Raw genomic sequence first — 22211 nt, forward strand, 5'->3', positions numbered from 1 at the left:
AAGCAACAATTGTAAAGGACATACAAAAACTGCACAGTGTGCACCAGGCTATAGAGCAAGGACAAGGGACAGTGCCCACAGAAGCACAAAAAGGAAGACAGCTGGGCAGGGCTCAGCTCACACACACACTCTCACAAAGAGACAGTGGCTCGGACACACGACTGTACGCGGAAAGAAGGGTGACTGTAGACCGTGCCAAGAAGATAAGTGGAAGAGGTCTGGGACTGCAGTATGTGTGTGTCTTTGTGTGCAAGTGTGTTTGAAGAGTGAAAGGCACAGCAGGGCTTTGGCTAAACTTCTGTCTTTAGCCGCCCTTCAGTACTGAGCCAGCCTAGAAAAGCTTGAGATCCCTCCTAACGAGCTGTAACGACTGCTCTGAATAGCACAGTGCAGTCACTTGCTCTCTTTTAGTCTCTCAGTCTCTGTTTTTTCAGTCAGTTTAGCACAGAGGCGCTGGGGTCAACCTTAGGTCATGGCATCAAAACCGCAAACTGGGCCTAATACTGGCCAATGTGCACTGCAAACTAAACACGCTGAGCAAGCATCACTATAACTATTACTCATACTGAACAAACCCCTTTTAAACTTTAATTAGTAATAAACTTTAGCACACAACTCGTAAAATTCATCACTCATCAATCACTAAACCCCTGTTATTCTCAGTTAAAGGAATGTTCTGGGTTTAGTTGAAATTAATCTTAATCAACAGCATTTGTGGCATAATAAAAAATTAATTTAACTCATCCCTTGTTTATAAAAAAAAAAAAAAAAAAAAGCATAACTCACTGTTGCAGAAAGGTGCTGACAATGGAAGAGAATACAAATGTTAAAATACACACAGATTCAAAAGTATAGCCACAAAGTGTAAACATTAAACATTTTAGTGTGATAAAATCACTTAATAACCTTATCTTTGTAAAGTTATATCTGATATTACAAACTTGTTGCCCTGATGATCAGCTATTTAATCACACTAAAATCATGTAGAATAAAGATTTTGTCACACTAAAATCATGTTCAGAAGTATGATGTATATTGTGGCTATACATTTGAAACAGTGTATATTTTAACTGGCCCCAATCACTTCCATTATAAGTGCCTTACTGTAAACACGATTTTGGCCCTTTTTTTTTCTTTTCTTTTTTTTTATAAATGCTTTTTTTGTTTGTTTGTTTGTTTGTTTGTTTGTTTTTTGGGGTTATCTATATTATGACACAATGGTGTCGACTGTTTTAAACCTGGAATATTACTTTAAAATACCAGAATATATTTTAGTGAATATGGACATTATATACAGTAAATATATATATATATATATATATATATATATATATATATATATATATATATATATATATATATATATATATATATAAACATTCATATGTTAACTCTGGTTTCTCACTGGTTTCAATGTTTGACCTGTGCCCCAGACAGTCCTTTTCCTTTGCAAAATTAGGGCGAGCCAATCTTTAATATGTCCTGTCATGGCTCCTAATTTCAACAGCCAATCAGAGTCTCCCGCTTTTGTCAGGAGACAAATTGATGTTGAATTGCCCGGTGTAGAGTAACATGATTAGGAAGATGGATGGATGGATGGATGGATGGATGGATGGATGGATAGATAGATAGATAGATAGATAGATAGATAGATAATCTACTATGAATTAACTACTATCCATTTTCTTTTTATAGCTCTATTCTCCTATGTACAGTATGTATGTCAACAAGTGAACAGCAAACATATCTGAGACAAAGTTACTGAAGTCTCCTGAGCAAAGCAGTTTTCCTTTGGAGAGAGAGAGAGCTGTGGACAAACTTGGGCATAATTATGATGCAAACATTCAAGAATAATTGAAGCAAAACAATCAATTTACAGACAGATTGATGCTAATACAACATGACATTGAAGGAGTGAGAAATTGCTATGCTGATTGAAAAGCATGTTTTATTGTTTAGCTCATTTGAGCTCAATTTAATTGAAGCTTCCCTACAACATTGAAACTAAGAGGACAATTACTGTAAAAATTACTGTACAGTATATCTTGAGGCAGTACTGTACTGTCCTCAATAATACATGACTTTATCTACAATACTCTGGAACCAAAAGTCAAGGATAATAACACATCAAGCTGAATATGGAATACAAAATTATAAAAAAAAGAATTAAAAAGAAAAGAAAAAAAAAGAAAAAGAAAAACACTAAATCCAAGTAATTTCGAAACAGCAGGAGAAAACTATAACCTCAGCCAACGACATTGCAGATACACCAATTTGTGTTGCCACACAACAGCAAAATTTGTTTTAGTGTTGCAGTATGTTGAGAAAATGCAACCAGAGGAAAACCGATGTGCCGCATGCCCCCTGACCTTGAAAAAACTAATTAACACATAACAGCCGGGCAAGTTTTGCTTAGTGTGCACACTCTTGAGACTGTTTTTGCCACTGACAGCCTGTTTTTAAATGACTCATTGAGTTTCCTACTTACAAAGTAAAGTAAAAATCATCTCTGCCTATCAAAGGGCGAGTGGTACAGACATCTGGAGGGAGCGTATGATAGAAAACTCCAAATGTGAATTTAAAAATGCACATTAGTACATCTCAGTATGTATATGTGCCAGTGTTTGTGTGTATTCTCATGAGAAGGACCAGATGTGTTCAGAGCGAAGAAGACCCCATAGGGACCTATGTGGTTTTATTCAGATGTTGTGAAGCTGAGCTTTTGTTATAGACGCTATCCTCCTTGCTGGTTCCTGGATGGGGGGAAGTGCTTGAAAACCTGTTACATTATTTTTTATATAATGTAGAACAGGAGATTAAGGCTCAGCTAACTAGTGGACACAGCTGTACATTCTGCCATCTAAACTGGCTTTCCTTTCAAGTGCTGAAGTCAGCTGCAGATCACCACTGCGTCCCGCGATTCTAGCTAGTCACTGAGATGATGTCAGTGTCGAGGAGAGTTGGACAAGAGTCCAGAATCTCACTTAACCAGTTCAATGACACATTTGTCCAATTAGAGCCTCAATCGCTTGCCAGAAGGAAGCCACCTGAACCGTTCTTTCAAGCCCTGTCAGAACACCGTCCAAATGCTGATTATCCAACAAAGCAAGATGACGGGAATCAGTTTGTTGATGCATGCCCATTGCACTGTGAGTGTTTGAGAAGTTAATTGCAGAAAAACTAGGTCAAAAACTACTAGGGATGGGCACGAGCAATGATTGATCATGATCTTGAAACAACTGCGTGACTTTTTTAGTGGAGAAATTTCATGTAATTTAACATAAATTGAATATGGCCCTTTTAAGAACCAGAGTTTTGCAACACCTGCTTTTCAGCACTCTCTCGTGTTATGACGTGAGAACATACTTTGTGCAAGAGAGCTCCCGGTTTTGTTCATCATTTGAGAATTATTTGGGTAAATATAAAATTTCACACAAAATGCTTATAAATTGCATTAAATATGTGTTCAGAAGAGTCGTATATTAAAATTGAATGCTTGTTATGGGTTACTTTTTAAGGATGCATATGGATTGCATGTGTGGAGTTTGACCATGCGAGGACTGGGTATGCAAATTTAGAATTAACCATATCTTATTTAATGATATATAGCCCAGAGTGTTTTCCAATTAAGTGAACATGTGTAATGAGAATTTTATTGTTTAAAACTGTTATACAAGTCTTTAAAGCCTGGTTAAAAATGCATACAATTCTTTGAGTGATTTAAGCAAGTCCTTAAATGCATAAAATGTTGTGAATGATTTAAGCATGTATTTAGGTGATTTATGCTGAAGCATATGGGTAGGCTAATGCCCTGTTTGTATTTTCATTTAACATTAGCCTTTACCGTATTTCATTTCCGTATTTCATTTTTGTATTTCATTGTACTTTATTTCATTTTTTGTATTTTCTTTATTCTTTTTTTATTTAATATAGTACATCAACCACTGTTCTTAAAAAAAAAACAAAAAAAAAACAGACGTCAGATAATATTTAAATAACATTTAAAAATATACAATTGTTCTTTAGAAGTTTATGTTAGTTTAAAATATATTAACTAATGTTAACTTACACAACTTGTATTTTTAAGTTAAGTTTTAAGTGCTGAAAAAGTATTGTTCATTCTTCATTTGTGTAATTAATTTTGTTAAGTAATGTTAACAAATACAACATTATTGTAAAGCATTACAGTAAAGTGTTACCAAATAAACAATTGGGGTAAGAATGTTAAAGGTGCTGTAAGCGATTTTAGCGTTCTGAAGCTTTCATGTCACTGAGCCATTGAATTAGCCACGCCCCTCTTTCCAAAACCCCGCCCTCCAAAGATAATTTTGAGACCAAAACCGAGCAAAAGAGCAGCATTTTTTGTTCCTGTGGCTGTCAAATTCAACAGTGGCACAATAGCACCCTCAACTGACAAACATTATGAATCATAGCTTCAATTATCTGCTTCAAATACAACACTATGAGAACAAGCAAAATGACTGACAGGTGAAAAGGTCAATGTCCGCAGTCCGTGGACCAAGTTTTGTTTGCTGTTTACAAAGTCTACAGCTGTCATAGAGCGAGTGAGATATCTCAGGACACTTACAGTATTTCATTAATATCTTTAAGGGAGTATGACAAATGTTTGCATACTGTTCCATGAAAAAAAAAAAATCGCTTACAGCACCTTTAACTTACTGTAGTACAACATATATTCTCAGAAAATAAGTTATACACCTTTCATAATTTTGCTTGTCAAGCTAATTTTTCTTGTTTAAAGGATGTTTAGATATTTTTACTGGAAAACAAGACAAAAATTCTATAAAGAATATTAATTTTATTACTGCATCCTCAGAAACTACTCCACATAATGCAGATGGAAGATGGTTTCTCTTTAGGGATTCTCACGAGTGGAATTGCCATATAGGTCAGATTCCATGCAATCTACTCTTCGCATCACAGTACTTATTATACCACCAATTAGAAATAGAAGGATGTCTAATGGGGGCATTTATAATTAGCCCAGGTGCTCTTTTCAATTTACTTTTTTTCTTAATAAACCTGAGTCACACCGTTTCCCACTGGCCCACGGTTCACGTTACTTGCGCTCTGATTGGATTAATGTAATTCAGATGGTGTGACCAATCTCTAATCAGCATTTATCTCTCAGTGGGATAACTTTAAAGATCTAACTTTAGCATGCTGTATTTTCCTCTCCAACAATATCAAAGAGAAAAGAAAGCCTCTGGGGCAGATCACTCCTAACGTATTCCACCTCCTCTCAAGGAAGCCTGCACAACTCTCCCCTGAGAGTTGCACTTAAAGCACAATATCAATTTAAACTTCACACCCAATAATTAATCTGACGCAATACTTTGCTAACTGAGGCTGATATTTTTAATTAAAAATTTGGCTGATGGTATTTCATGTTAAAATCAAAAATGTTATCTATAATATTTAGTAAACACCTTGATTTTCTGCCTCCTTCTTCCGGTAGAGTGAACGCTGGCGTGTTTGACTGCTGCTGCTCTCCGGGTTCTTTTCAATGTTTTTAGATGCTTTTGTTTTAGTGGCCTTTTGTATGAGCGACCTCAGGAAATCAAGTTGTATGCTTCTCTTTTATGGACACTCTTATGGACTACTGACTTTTTAGTTTGTTTGAAATCTACGCTACACCCCACGTCTGACTGGATTACCTTAAAGGAAATTAACACCGCTGCACTCACCGATGGTCTTCGCAGGGACTGCTACATGCAGTCTTAATTAGGCTGCTTGATTCCCTGTCCATCGTCGACATCCAGTGGGGCTGGAGCACGTGGACTTTGAATTCGAGTCGTGTTGGTGGATTCATTGAGGATGTTTTGCCTTCTGTTGCCCATCTTGGCCTGTTGGAGTTTTTCTGTTGGCCCTCGCCAGTTTCAGCAGAGAGCTCCCTGCTTGTTTGCAAGTTCATTCAATCATCTTTCTTCCGATATGGTTGTATTCTACTCATCTCTGGATTTATGGCGTTTGAATTCCTCGGCTCACCTGTCAGATGGATGGAGTTTATAACTATTGCGCTGCTCTTGGAATTGCGCGTCGCCCCAGTATGTCCATCGAGGGTCACGCCGACATCCCTACAGATTGCTGATTGATTACCCTGACAACCACCACATACCGGCCATATGGTCTTCACGCCATCGCCCTCCAACTGGTGAAAGTGATGTGAAGCGGGGTGTCAATTTTGACAACCTCATCTTGCTGAAACGCACATCTTTTATTTCACAACAAAACACAGATGTCGCCACTATTAAGATGGCCCTCATTAATGCACGTTCAATATCAAACAAGTCTTTTATTCTGAATTACTTTTTTATAACACGATCATTGGATCACTGAGACCTGGCTGAATCCTGGTGAACAAATGGCCCTGGGGGATCTAACACTGCCAGGCTGTGACTTTTTAAATTCCCCACGGACTTCAGGACAAGGAGGTGGTGTTGCCACTGTTTGTAGAAACACTTTTAAATGCAGGACACTGCTTATGGACATGTATTCCAGTTTTCAGGTCCAAATATTAAAGATTGACATATTGGGTCCTGCTTTCTGTGCACTTGTGTACAGACCTCCCATATTTCATAAGGACTTCATCCAACAATTTTCAGAATTTGTCTCTGGACTGGTGTCTCGTGGTGACAGACTCCTGTTCTTGGGGATTTTAATATTCATGTATGCTGTCAATCAAGACCTCTGGTAAATGAATTTATCTCCCTCACTGAGTCTTTACATTTTGTACGACATGTCACTGGTCCTACTCACAATATGGGTCATACATTAGATATTGTGTTATCTTATGGTCTGTCTGTATCCAACTTAGAGGTCTTAGATATTGGCATTTCTTACCATTATTCAATAATGCTTGAGTCTGTGTCTACTTGTCCTCTCCCTACTTTTTCTCAGCCCTTTCATCACTCATGGTCCATTCACTCGTCTACTGCCAATCTTTTTTCAGAATTTTATCTATCGCATTTCACAGATGATGTCTTAGCTGGACTCAACACTGAATCGTTGGTTGAAGCTTTTAATAAATCTCGTACTTTTACACTTAATAATGTCACCTGCGCTCTCAGACAAGAGTGCAGAAAAGCTGAGCGCAAGTGGAAACGAGACAACCTTCAGGTCTCTTATGACATTTTAAAGGAGTGTTTAACTAACTTTCAGAGGTGGTAAAGGAAGTGAAAGCTAAGTTTTTCTCTACATTAATCTCTGATAACGCAAATCGACCAAAACTATTGTTCAAAACAATTGATTCTGTTTTAAACCCAACTAGAAATGCTTTTCTGGACGCCACCCAAGAAGCCTGTGAAACATTTTTAAACTTCTTTACTCAAAAAATTTAGCAGATTGTACCTTCACAATTCGATCAACTACTAATTCCCTCCCTGTCCAGCTCCCTGACTCACTTTGAACCAGTTTCATCAGCACAGTTAGCAGATGTAGTCTCTAAGATGAAGTGTTCCATTTACAAGCTGGATATTCTTTCTCCACACCTTCTTAAAGAAGTTTTCATGAGTATCAGTTCCAGTGTGACAGCTATAATTAACAGCTCATTAGCAAATGGAGTTGTTCCAAGTAGTTTTATACATGCAATTCTACATTCTTTGTTAAAAAAACCTTTTTTGGATCCGGCAATGCACAACAATTACAGACCAATCTCCAAACTGCCTTAGATTATGGAGAGAGTTGTTTATTTGCAGCTCTACTCCTATCCAAATACATTTAACATTTTAGATACATTTCAGTCTGGTTTCAGACCCTTGCACAGCACTGAATCTGCATTGTTGAAGGTCACTAATGATATTTTTCTCTCCATGGATTCAGGTTCGCCTGTTGTCTTAGTTTTACTAAATCTCAGTGCCATGTTTGACACAATCGACCATAATATTCTTCTCAATCATCTAGAATGTATGGTTGGCATCCAGGGTATGGCCTTCCAGTGGTTTTCCTCCTATCTAAAAGAAAGGACGTACTCTTTAAATTTAGGGAATTTTTCTTCTATGTCAGCTCAATTACAGTGTGGTGTCCCTCAAGGGTCGATTTTAGGACCCTTGTTATTTTCCCTGTATATGCTTCCTCTGAGCTCTATTTTTCAGAAGGACAGCATATCATATTACTGTTATGCTGACAAATCCCAATTTTATTTGTAGACAAGAATTATTAATCTGAGAATGCCCTAAATTGCTTCAAAGATATTAAACATTGGCTTCCAAATAATTTATTTCAATTAAATGAAAGCAAAACCGAAATCCTAATTTTAGGTTCCTCCATGTCCTCCTTACCTGGCCTGGTTGCCCAGTTAGATCCTCTGTCGTCGAATGTACAAGATCATGTGAGGTGTCTTGGAGTGATTTTAGAATCCTCGTTACTTTTCAATAAGCAGATAAGTGCTGTTGTCTAGGGTAGCTTTTTCCACCTGAGATCTCTTGCTAAAATAAAACATTTTCTTTCCCATAAAGACTTGGAAATTGTGATCCACTCACTTATTACATCAAGGTTAGACTACTGTAACTCATTGTACATTGGTCTGCCCCAAACTGCATTATCCCGCCTACAGTTAGTTCAAAACACGGCAGCTAGGCTTTTAACAGGGTCAAGAAAGAGGAATCACATTTCCCCGTTTTTAGCATCTCTACACTGGCTTCCTGTGAAATTCAGGGTCGATTTTAAAATTCAGATTATGGTCTACAAGGCACTATCTGGTCTCGCGCCCAATATATCAGTGACCTTCTACACCCTTACTCCCCCGCCAGAGTGCTCAGGTCTTCTGATCAACTTCTATTGAGGGTTCCTCGTTGCCGCTATAGATCTGCCTTTTCTGTGATAGTTCCTAATCTATGGAATAGTCTTCCTGTCCATGTGAGGTCAGCTTTATCATTAGCCATTTTTAAATCTTCTTTAAAAACATATTTATATTCTGTAGCTTTTGAATAGATAATTGAATAGTTTGAAATGAATAAATACATGATGTTGTATTTCAATGTTTTTATTTATTTTATTATGTTTTATATTTAACTTTAAATCAATCTGTTTTTATATCACTCTGTTATTTTGTTTGTTTGATCTGTAAAGCACTTTGGGTCAACTTCTGTTGTTTTTAAATGTGCTCTATAAATAAAGGTTGACTTGACTTGACTTGACTTGACTAAACATTAGAATTTTAAAACAGCATATTTTCTCTTTTGAATATAAAATTGCTTACTACAATCAGATTCTACAGCAGCCTCTAAATAAATGGCTGAAAACAGTTTCACTTGTGATATGGGACAGTGAATGCCATTGTTTTTCACTTTGCTTCATTCTGATTTGCATTCAACATTACAGGGTTGTGAAAAATGGCTAACGCTAGTACAGTTTAACTTATTCTGATGGAATTTGGACAATAGCACTCAATTTTATTGGTCCAACTACAGGAGCCAATGTTGCAGGAATAGCCTGTATCTGCTTTACCAGGCCACAGAGAGAGACAGAGAGCTCGGCCAGCATACAACTTAAAGGGAGCAAGTCTACAGCAGGAGGCTGTATGGACTGAATGGAGAATTGTGTGGGTGTGAGAGAGAGACCGAGAGAAAAAGAAAAAGTGGCGATAGAGAGTGGTGGGTTTGCTCTTTGGGAACGGAGCCAATCCAATTACAGGCAGCAGTGCAAACTCGGTTTCTTCAGCTGAGCTAAATTTCACATTTCATCAGTCTCTTCCCACCGTTCTGCTTCTTTCTCTTTCTCTTTCTCTTTCTCCATTTCTCTCCCCCTCCTCTTGCAAGAGAAGTGTAGCAATAGGCAGATCATGCAACAGACTCTTCAAAGGTTGAAGCAAAGCTCACCTCCATATGGGGGAATTTTACAAAACATGTCCAGGTCAAACTGTATTTTGCATTAAGACAAGACTTTTTAAGGACCATTAAATTTATTGATATTATGAAATTATTTTAAATGACAATTTAACACATTTACCTCAAAATTGTCATTACTGTATTGCATCTTTATGTATTACTTTTGAGTTTTGATGCAATTTCCATTATTTTCAATGGTGATTCTCATGACTGTATTAGAGTAACTTTGTGTTGTAAACAGAGCATTTATTTGTGCTATATACTAGTGCCCGACCGAAATATCGGTTTATACAATTATTTAAATGGTCAGCATTTGACTGATATTAAACAGTACTGATGTTTATTTAACTATTTGTTTTATTTTTATTTATTCTTTATTTTAATGGTCAGCATTTAACTGATAATAAACATACAGTACTGATGTTTATTTAGCTATTTATTTTATTTTGATTTATTCTTTATTTTAATGGTCAGCATTTGACTGATACTAAACATACAGTTCTGATGTTTATTTAGCTATTTATTTAATTTTTATATATTCTTTATTTTAATGGTCAGCATTTGACTGAAACTAAACAGTACTGATATTTATTTAACTATTTGTTTTATTTTTATTTATTCTTTATTTTAATGGTCAGCATTTAACTGATAATAAACATACAGTACTGATGTTTATTTAGCTATTTATTTTATTTTTATTTATTCTTTATTTTAATGGTCAGCATTTGACTGATACTAAACATACAGTTCTGATGTTTATTTAGCTATTTATTTAATTTGTATATATTCTTTATTTTAATGGTCAGCATTTGACTGAAACTAAACAGTACTGATGTTTATTTAACTATTTGTTTTATTTTTTATTTATTCTTTAATTTAATGGTAAGCATTTGACTGATACTAAACATACAGTACTGATGTTTATTTAGTTATTTATTGTATTTTTATTTATTCTTTATTTAAATGGTCAGCAACTGACATACTAAACATACAGTACTGATGTTTATTAAGCTATTTATTGTATTTTTATTTATTCTTTATTTTCTCAGTGTTCATTTCTAGAATTTGTTGACAATGTATAATAACAATGTCAAATATTCTTTGATAAAAATATTTGTTTAATAAAGCAGCCTTCTGAGTACCTCTGCATAGTCATATCAGTGCAAAATCGTTGAAAAATCCACATAGAAAAGGTCTGTTTTCATTCCAGCTCAAAAATGAACTCTATCAGCCACCATATCAGTAATCGGTGAATTTTCCCTCTCTAAAATCGGTATCGGTCTCAAAAATCCCATATTGGTCAGGCTCTACTATATACTCGCATTACAGTAATTAGAATTATTTAATTTTTTTTATTATGTTAATGAGAATTAGGGGAAATGTTTTAATTGTCATTAAAATCATGTCATGAGATTTTCATTATTACTATTATTAGTACTGTAATACAGTAAATTTGTACTGTATACAGAAGTTTTTTTTACAGTATTAATAGCATTATATACAGTACAGTATATAATGCTAAAAGTGAATATAAAGTAAAAGTGATTTTAAATTTAAGCAATTTTATGTATGTAATTTACTATCATATTAAATTGTGTTATATCACAAATATCAGTCAGATTCTCTGCACTTCACAGGCAGATTGAGGCTTATCAACACAGCACAAATTGACATGCAAGTACCGGTTTCCTGAGCTCTCTGTGTTCGTTTGTGTGTCCTCCAAGAGACACAGTTTCTGGGGCAGCGATATCTACCCAACCTTTCCAAAACACACAAACTCTCACAAGGCTGTCATCCTCTTCCTCCACAACTGTTATGCCCTGTGCAGATGTGGCCCAATTCTCAGGGTTTTCAGATACTGTAGTATGATACTCTTCATTCAGTCTTTCCATCTAGGGTAAATCCTCCCTAATTTCAGTGTTTCTGTGGCAACAAGCGTGAATGGCCATATATGCATGTTCTTGTAGCACAACTGGTTGAGCATAGCTTTAGAATAGCCAAGGTCAAAAGGTCAAGGTGGGTGTGATTTACATTGTATACATGTACTGCACTGCACTGCACTGCAAAAAAAAAAAAAAAAAAAAAAAAATATATATATATATATATATAGGTATTATACACCGATCAGCCACAACATTAAAACCACCTGCCTAATATTGTGTAGGTCCCCCTCGTGCAACCAAAACAGCACCAACCCGCATCTCAAAATAGCATACTCAAACCAGCCCATCTGGCACCAAAAATCATGCTACGTTCCAAATCACTGAGATCAAATTTTTTTTCCCCTTTCTAATGGTTGATGTGAACATCAACTGAAGCTCTTGACCCATATCTGCCTGATTTTATGCACTGCACTGCTGCCACACGATTGGCTGATTAGATAATCGCATGGATGATTGTTGGTGCCAGAGGGGCTGGTTTGAGTATTTCTGTAACTGCTGATCTCCTGGGATTTTCACGCACAACAGTCTCTAGAATTTACTCAGAATGGTGACAAAAAACAAACAAAAAAAAAACACCTTCAGGCTAGAGAAACATGCCACGGCAGCACTTCGGAGAGCACGGTGCTCTTGGCCTAATTTAATTTTACCAAGAAAAAAAAATAACATTAATTAATAAGTCGCTAAAACAAGACGATTACAGAATGTGAATGCCTCCGATGCCACTTCCTGATTGCATTGCTGATTCAATTATAAATTAATTAATCAAGGAGCAAAACACAATTTGGATGATGCCGTGTTACTGGCACGAAACAAAGGCTGGCTTTGACATTTTGACATTGTCCGTTCTCCCTGGTGTCTGGGAAGGCAGCTGTTATTTGTGTGTGTTTGTAAGGGGGCAGGTGGGAATGAGAGACAAACCCAACACTTGAATAGACCAGGTCTATCTCTCTCTATCTCTCTCTCTTCATCCTTTTGGTATCTGTTGCAGCTGCTCTTGGGTGAGGAAAGGAGGTGGGCATGCCAGTTCCTGCTAATCTAACAGGGCCTGTCATGTCAGTCAGTGCAGTAGCTGTGCCCCAGGGGGTGTGAGTCCCAAAAGCAGCTGAAAGACCCCTAGTCATCTTCATAGTTGTCTATAGAGGTAGTCCCATTTTGCAACCACATCAGCAGTTCTATTAGCTACATGCTAACATGTCAACACTTCCTAAAAGGGCTGCTCAGTACAGCTTTTTAGGTAAAACTTTACCAAGCAACATTATAACCAACCACTAGACACAAATTGATCAAATAGTCAACATGAAATCAAAATCAACCATATTTACAGTCTTACTACACTTTTCTGATCTCATCGTGTAAGGTTTGCTATGAGGTTCCATATATAAGCACTTAATTTGATAAAATAATATTATTTATATTATCATTTGATTAAAGTTTTAATTAATTCATTTATTTAGACACCATTTGATGCTAATATTTAAATAAACTGTTGATATGGAATTCAAAAATATGGTATTGGTACTCGTACTCGTTCTCAAAACAATGGTATCGGGACATCCCAAGCCGTTTGATGTTGACTTTAAGTTCTAAAAGTCAACTGAGGGCTTCTTGTCAATCACGCTAACATTGCTAACCAAAAGGGGATTTTTAACATCACATTATCTCCATGGCCTTTATCTGAAAGATAATCTAATTATGCATCTAATAACCCTTAACCTCGGCAGTGTCTCGTTCTTAATGCCACTATCAAGGGTCTCCATACTCTGTCTGTATCTAACATCCATTTCTTTGGTTTGGCTGAGAAGACACCTATTAAAATTAATAGACTAGTGAGGTATGCGGGAACCCCTGAGGTCACCTTAAGATACCCATTATGGATTGAGAGTGAAAAGAACCAGAAGAATCCTACAAAAAGATATTAAATATTTATGCAGGAGAAAACTTTCTGGTTCGTACTTCCATCCATACTTTTAAATGAGGACAGTTCAAAGTAGAGCAATGGACACCATTAATAACTAATGTGACATGCTGTTTGCGAACAACAATGTTTACTTGTATCTGAGGCTAAAGGGATAGTTCATCCAAAAATGAAACATCTGCCTAACATCTCATTTTGTTTTTTTACAGAAGAAAAAAGTCATACGGGTTAAGAAACAATATAAGGATGTGTAAATGATGACAGAATTTTCATAACTGATTCAACTATCCCTTTAGCACACACTGTAAACTGGCTGTATAAACCTTGAAGATTCTCAGAGAAGAGGACATGCCAGTAAAAGCCAAATTCAAAATTGAAAGTTTTGATGTACAAACCAGCGCAGAAGAAAAACAACGCCTGTGTTCAGGACTCACCTTTTTCAGCCGCCCACTCTTGGTGCCAACAAAAGCCACACAGTAGCCGTTGTAGACGTAGGAGGTCACCGAGGTCATGCGATCCCTGCTTTCTGTATACAGTGCGTGTCCGGTCACCAGCTGAGAGCCGCCAAGGGGCTGGTTGATGTCCAAACCACAGAAGGAGTCATCAATAGGCACAGGCTACAGGAGGAGAAAGGTCAACTTATAGTCAGCAGTTTGCTTTGAATCAAAAAGTCAAGGTCAAATTGATTGTTTATACAGACATCAGTAGGAGGGTGAAAAGTTTGCACTGATTTAAATACAGAGAAGCAGTTCGTAAGCAAATCACAACTGACCCAACATCAGCTTGTTGTTATGTGGTCAAGTGCACTGCTAAAAATACAATAAAAAAATTATTTTAATTCTGAACATTTGTCTTGTTTTCCTGTAAAAGTATCTAAACATTTTTAAAGCAAGATACATTTACTTGAGAAGCATAATGATATAAGATTTTAAGTCTTGTTTTCAGAGAAATCTAAAACATACAATATAATTATCATTCAGCAGTTAAGTTGATTATTTAAATTCTTTTTTTTTTTTTTTTAAAGGACAATTTATTTAGGTATCCAAACTTCTTTTTTCAAAGGATGCAAACATTTTGCATTAGACTCTGTGAATTTTTTCAGTATGAAAAAATTATTAAGTGAACTTCCATACAGAGTTCACACACTATTTGACCAATGAATTTCCATGACATGTCCAGTCCTGAATACTGGATAAGGATTTCTAAAAATTGTTTTCTTGTTAACTCATCAAGAGCAATTTATAGCAAATGAAATGTTTTAGAATTCCGCTACAAAATAATCATCACAATAGAAATGTACATGATTTTAATTTCCATTAATTTTCATGAATTTTCCATGCCTGATATTTCCCAGCTTTCACATGATCATGGTAACCCTAACCTTAACAATGCCTGAATGACTGTGATACTCTGGTTCAAACTGATTCAATCAACTGATCCACATAACCAGCTGGGTAGTTTGGGGTGTATGTCAACACAAAATGCTAGAGAATACTGACTCTTGTGCACTTGTGGAGAGGAGACAATAACCAGACCATTGAGTGTGGTTTCCCCAGCCAGACGCTTGGTTTTCTGTTTAGGACAGACATGTTTTCGCTCTGCTCTGGTGAACCCTGCTGGGCTCTCTGACTGCCTCATTACCCTGTGCTATGAGAATAGTGTATCTCACCTCAGCAGGGGATAAAAATGCATTCACACACACTTATACACCTTTACAAACGAGACAGCCCTGCTGAAAAGACCAACAAAAGCTGGTGAACCAACTTACTGTATGTTGTATTTTAGATACTAGCATGTGAAAGAGTGCAACAAACGAGTCTAAAATTCTGCCTAACATCTCCTTTTGTGTCCCATGGCAGAAAGTCAGTCATATGGGTTTTGAACAAAATGACGGTGAGTAAATTATGACATTTCATTTTTGGGGGAGCCATCCCTATAACCAGGCATGATTTACTTGGTCAACCAGCTTCACCAGGAACAAAAACATGATGGTTGACTATGTTTTGCTGGTTGACCAGCAAAACCAGCATCAAACTACCACAAACCAGTAAAACCAGCATGGACCAACATAGAAATTCATTGTGGTCGCTCAAATTTAAATTTAAATTATCTTGTAAGAGGCGGAGCTGTACAAAATATGTTTTACCTCCATCTTCCTCCTTTCTTGTATTGCCTTCTCTCAGTTAGACACACACACATGCACACAATCATACACAAAATAGATTGAAGCTTGTAAAAATTTACAATCTAATGGGAGGGTCTACGGACCATTTTTCATGTCACATGCAGGCATGGGCCACTATCAATCCCCAATTGAGTTGTGGCGGCGAGTTACAACACTCTGCACCATTTAGATTCAGGTCATCGGAGTTTGTGACTGACACTGGCCTCAAAGTGCCATGTAGAGCAAGAGAGATGGGTACTGCACGCTCAGTCATAATGCTGAACGCAGCATTGCACGTCCTCGGCACTCCACAGCCCTTTAATATTATCCCGGCCGACTACAGGCTCTCTATAAAATCTTTACTGCCTCCCAGCCCTTCAAAAGCTGGGGGACATCAATAACACAAGGATGTAAATGCCTTGTACTCTCCTCCTTCATCATATTTTGGACGGATGGATGAATGGATGGATGGATGGATCTAGAACCAGAACCCATTTCCCATGACTGCTTTTTCGGGTAGGGGGTTATTGTTCCATACACAAATCTGGACAAGGGTTGTCCTCTTAAAGGCAACCTGATCAATAGAGTGTCCTCTTTAGATCATTGCCCAAACTTGAGCTGCGTTAGGCTTGATCAGGCCGCCTAATGAAACGGAACACCAGCTGAATGAGTGAGCAGCATCAAAGACTGGATGTGCAAGAGTGAGCAGGTTGGCCAGGCAGCGAGACAGCGGCAGCAGGGATGTGTAATAAATCTTTCGTTCAGTCTTCTTGGCTTATGACTACCTTCTTCCTGTGTCTCTAAATTCAGCTTTCTCTGCTCTTCAACAGGAGAGACACTGGAGCAAGCATCTTTTAGAGTGAATGGTGACTGAGGGTCTGATACTGCATCTTTTGTGAGGAGGTGAGTAAATGATGACAGAATTTAAATTTTTGTGTTAACTATCCTTTTAAAGGTGCTTTAAGGGATTATTTTATTAAACGACATGCAGAAAACGCCACTACTACCTTTTAGATATCACTAAATTAGGTGTCATGAAATATCAGACCTGTCTCTGTAACAGACCAAGGCTGGGTAAACAGCAGGGGAAAATATGTCTGTGGTCAGATCGTTTGTTAGACTTTCTGCCTGTCAATCATTGTCCGCATTCACTGGGCAGCCCATATATGCTTGTATTAGTGCCGGTACGTGTCCTAGTCCCGTGAAACGCTCAGGGTCAGATGGCAAAATGCTCAGGGAGACCCTCCCCCATTCACCTACTCCAGTCTTTAGTGTGTTTCTGTGTGTGCGCGTGACTTTGTAGTGCAGGGTTTTGGAAAGAGGGGACGTGGCTAATTCAACAGCAAATCTGGTGGAAGATAAATTGCTTACAGCACCTTTAAGAGTGAAATGTAATTTATGTTCCTCTAGTGGCAACAAACATAACTGCAAAACTAATGATTGTTTCAAACAGGTTTCCCGAACACTCACTCCCTCTGCCACTGGTTGATCAAACAGATAATCCCACCCAAACTTATGCCATTTGCTGAGCCAGTGTTGCTATATCAGACTGGTCTGACTGTTTTGATATTACAACAGTGTTTACACCGTTCAGAGAAATCAACCTAGGAATGGATTACTTACAGTTATCAATGGATATCGAGAAATTGTACTTTTCGCCTTTAAAGACAAAGTTGTAGAGAATTCTGTGCAAAGGCCATGTTTCCAGTGATCACAAATAGCCTGAAATAGCTGACAGGAAATTAAACAAAAACATCACAGATGGGGAGGCCTAACAGTATTTTTAAGGTATAAAGGAGCTTAAGAGTACCAGACTAAAATGTCTGAAAAGCATATCTTTTTTGTAAAAATATTTTCATACTCCCACTGGTCTTGAAAAGTGGGTAGGAAAAAAAAGCTGTGGCAAAAAGAGGGTGCTGAGTTCTCTACATTCTCCCTGGTGTAGTGTTTGATATGTGTGGGCTCATAGACTTCACTGTTCATAGCTACAGACCTACCTGTGTAACATCATAGCTTTCTTTAGAATTTGTCGACTGAGGAGTTTTTACAGTGCATATATCCTTTTGTTTTTATATTCCAGTCTTGACACATTCCTACAAGACCAGTAGAAAAAAAGCAGGAGCGTTTCTACAGCTATGTTTTTAATGAGGCCTAGAAAAACACAGAGGAGGGCTGGCTGACATCTTAAGCCACTGACGGCCTCTGGGGTCATACGGGGGATCCTCTAGGGCCCTTAATGGGTCCAGAGTGGAGTCTGCTACTATGAGGACCACCCTACACAGACACTCAATAATGTTTTTTCTCTGAGTGACAATCACCTCTGACTTCATGCTAATGGTTAATTCACTGAAGCTAATAAAGGATACCCTGGAGGGAACCATGTACCAGTGCTTTGTCATTAATGCACACAGATTAAAAAAAAGAGGCACTATCAGGCATACAAACATTCATATTAATGCTTAAAACAGTGCTAGTCAGTGTATAACACTCAAATAAACACGAACACACAGAGAATTATTGGTTTCTGTAGTTCTTTGTTTATGCCCATAGTTAAATATCAGACTCCAAGGACTATGGTCTCTGAGGACTGAAACTTGTAAAAGAAACAAAAAATACTAAAATGACGCTGAATTTATTTAATGTTGTTTTCTATGTGTCTAAAACATGGTGTTCCAGAGCGAGACACTGCAAAAATGCAGGAGATGGTGCATACAGTCAAAAACCTCTGTCTAACAGTGGAAATGGGCGTAAAAAACAGTTTTCCATGTGAACGGCCCCTAAGATTGCATGTAGCCTCACTTTCTATCTTATTCACAGTCCCCTTCTTCTCCATCGCTGTCTTTAAATATTTCACTTTGTCACCATGCACTCTCCTCAAACTATTTATTTGAATTGCTCTCAAGGGGAATATTAGCACTTTGATTGTTGCTTCTAATTGGTGAAAATATACTATTTGAATTTAATTTAATGTGGACACTTAGCCTGCCAGACTATCAGTGCCTAACAATTAGCCATAATTACAGTTAGATTAAGAATATTTTGAAAAACCAAAAACAAGTTGACAGGATTAGTTTCCGATTCCTTTCGTAGGATTTGTTTGAGTATTTTTGTATGCTTGGACTAACCCTAACCATGTTCCCTAATATTCAGTCCTGAAGGTCATGGGGGTCGGTAGGCTTGTTTGGATAGTATCTTGTTACACTCTGAAGAGTGAAAGATTGATACTTCAGAACAACAATCAGCTACATAAACATTATTATACTGATCCTATCTTCGTGTCCAGGGAAACATAAAATTAGTATCCCCATCTGACTATTTTGATCTGCTGAGATTTTCTGGTGAGCAAATGCAGACATGGGAACCGGCAGTTTCTTAGAATGCAAGAAATTTATATCACACCTAGCAAAACAAATTAACAGACAGAGATCTTGATATAAAGTTTTTAAATAATCAAAGTGCAATTAAAGTAATACCATTTATAAATAGTTTCTATGATCAGGGTTTAAAATTCTACTTCTAGAATGAAAGGGGGAAAAAAGTAAAAAAAATTAAAAAATGCTCACCGCTTTGGTACAAGGTACATCCTTTCCCAACAGCCAGTTGAGCTCCAGGTTTCCCTCTCCCTGATAGCAGGACTGCATGCGTTCTTTGATATGAGCATTGATGTCCCGGATGGAAAAGACGCAGAGGGCAGAGTCGTCCGGTGGGTGGTGGTACTGCTTCTGACCTTTGGAAAAGACAGCAAAAAGCACATCATCCTGAGCGCTAATGTTGAGGGATCCCGCAAGCACTCGCCCAGGCTTGCCCAGGTAGGCCGCCTGCAAAAGACGGTACTCTACTCTATTTCGGACACAACCTATTGGTAGCGACACGTAGGAGTGGAATTTGTGGTCATCTTTGCAGAGCCGGACAATGCGGGAGGTGTAAAACAGGTCATTTGAGGGCCCACTGGAAGACATGCTGTTCTCTGGCGTCTCTGGTTGCACGGTCAGAAAGTAGACGAAATTGCCACTGGCAAAGCCATAGATGTAGTAGATATCGAAATGAGAGACCAATGCCAGCGTATCTGAGGGGATCTTGATGAGCGATGAGACAAAGTCGGTGTGAAGCTCATAGTCCAACATAGCAGAAGACTCCGGGTCACGCGGAAGTTTACGGCTGGATATGGTTGGAAAGTAATCTTGTTTTCCATCCACAGCTGTACCAATGAAGAGCGTCCCATCCTTACCCTGAGACGGCACAATGACTCCATACATGGTTCCTGTCTGGTTCACACTAGAGAGGTAGTGCTCCTTTTTGTGAGAGGGCTCCACTAGAATGAAAAGGTCATCCAACCGTAGCAGTTTACATACACCTTGGTACAGGCTCCCACAAGCAAGCAGTCGGTTCTGGGAGTAGTCGATAAGCAAAAGTTTGTTGATGTTGCTGGTAGAAACTAGTGGTTCAGTGCATGGCTGAACGATCAGTGGTGGGTAGCAGGCCTTGTTGTCATCTTCTGGACCAGTATCATGGGAAACTAGGAGTGTCAGGTTGCCTGATAACTTGTAGATGCGATTGACAGCACCAATATAGAGTGCTCCTGTCATCTTGTGAACTGTCAGGTGGTTAAAGGCCCATTCTCGGTGCTCAGGGTAAAATGTTGTAAAAGACAGTTCACTTAACACTACTGGCAAGGTTAAGACTAACAAAAAGCCGGCCAAGGACAATGCGGAACCCTGTGCAGGGCTTTGTTTCAAAGTCCTCTGTGAAGCCTGCTGTCCCCCCATGATCCGAGGGACCCGCAAGGTGACGGGAGAAAAGGAAGAGCGTAAAGGAATATCCGACAGCAAAACCTTCCTCCTTGTAGTGTGAAGGTTAACTTTGTTGTCCAGTACCTCACCAGGGTCTTCACATTTTTCTGAAAGAGAGAAAGAGAGAGGAAATAAATCAGTGTCAGAGCATCCACACTCAAGTATAAGCCAAAAGGAAACAGACAATGGAAATTACAGCTCATTCACCAAACTGAGGCCCTTGGTAAAGGTTCTACTAGCCCAGTGTTAAAAGAGGAGGGGGTGGCTGCTCTTTGAGACAATGGCAGGAAAGGTTTATCTTCGCTTTCCAAAGGAGTTGTCAGGTTGGATAACACAATGCAGGAAGGTGAAGCGCATCGTAGCGACGGAAATTAGACTGACCTGAGTAACGCTGTTTGTTTGTACTCTGAGACAGCAGTTTCTTAGAACAGCATTAAGTCAAATGTCTCTAGAGGAATGTCTGTTTTGTCAATGCCAGATTAAAGATTAAAAAAAGGAAACTATGACAGAAAAAGCATTTGCGAATATGTGACTAATCATTCTAAAATTATTCCCTTTTAACCACTGGGTTGTTTCATTTTCTTCAAAAATCCCAAGAAAATGTTTAAGTAATGCATTTATTTCAAGATAAGTAGCTTAAGCACATTCATTTATTACAAATATTAACATTGTCCTTTCAATTCACTGCATATGTTTTTTTGTTTGTTTTTTCTCTGCCTTTCCCAGTCTATTTTTCAGATGAACACAGAGAAAAGTACATCAAGGAAAAAAATCCAATTTATGTAACTGCAGTCTCCCCCGCAAAATAAATCAAAAAGGGGGGCCCCTGTTTCGTCTGAATGTATCCCAAGTAGTTAATTATCCAATCCACTGCACGAGGGAGGCCTGGAACTTATTATTACAACAAAGTGTGAACAAATTGGGTGCCTGTTCCATGCACCCTGTTTTTACTTTCTGCTCAGTCAGGGGGCTGTTTAACAGGATCTGAATCCATTAATTATGCCTTCCAATTCTGTTCATCTGTTTTTCTCTCTTCCCTTTTTTTTGTATCCCTTTGACACCATTAAGTCCTGGAGGGAGTAATCATTGGCACTAGTGCAATCATCCCTAAATGAATAAGGCAGCCATTAGAGATATACAATATCCGCTGTCTGACCACATTCACCATATTTCCGTTCCTATTTTTTTCTGTTTGATTTTGCATGCATTATCAGTCCAAGGTGCACGGGGGGCTAACAAGTGCAGGCAATGCCTATGCATCAGAGAATTACATATGATTAAGCAAAGCAGTTCAACAATTGTAATTAGGTCCAACATGGGGGTGAGTTTGAAGTGAGCAGTGCTTTACCAGTGTGCTGGAACATGTCAGGATACAGAAACTATTGTTCGTTGCTACGTGATTTGCATTCAGAGGCTAAAGGGACAAAGTTATCATTGGTAAAAGACGTGAGCGGAATTACAAACAGCACTTTGGTTCGAGTACATTTCCATCAGAACTCTGATATTCCTGGTGAAAGAACAATTTAAATCTGTTTTTGTTGTCCACCATAC

General features: G+C 38.0%; 1 protein-coding gene across 1 annotated transcript in view; it reads right to left on the minus strand.

The window, feature by feature from the left end:
- LOC127418658 (plexin-A2-like) overlaps window positions 1–22211 on the minus strand; it is a 312630-nt gene that overhangs the window by 239907 nt on the left and 50512 nt on the right. The window contains exons 2-3 of the mRNA XM_051659328.1: window positions 19434–20767; window positions 14141–14323 (exon numbers count right to left, since the gene is read on the minus strand). Coding sequence (XP_051515288.1) covers window positions 14141–14323; window positions 19434–20636 — 1386 coding nt within the window. The 5' untranslated portion in view covers window positions 20637–20767. The remainder of the gene's footprint in view (window positions 1–14140; window positions 14324–19433; window positions 20768–22211) is intronic.

The sequence above is a fragment of the Myxocyprinus asiaticus genome, chromosome 28 (genome assembly GCF_019703515.2).
Source record: "Myxocyprinus asiaticus isolate MX2 ecotype Aquarium Trade chromosome 28, UBuf_Myxa_2, whole genome shotgun sequence".
Taxonomy (NCBI): Eukaryota; Metazoa; Chordata; class Actinopteri; order Cypriniformes; family Catostomidae; genus Myxocyprinus; species Myxocyprinus asiaticus.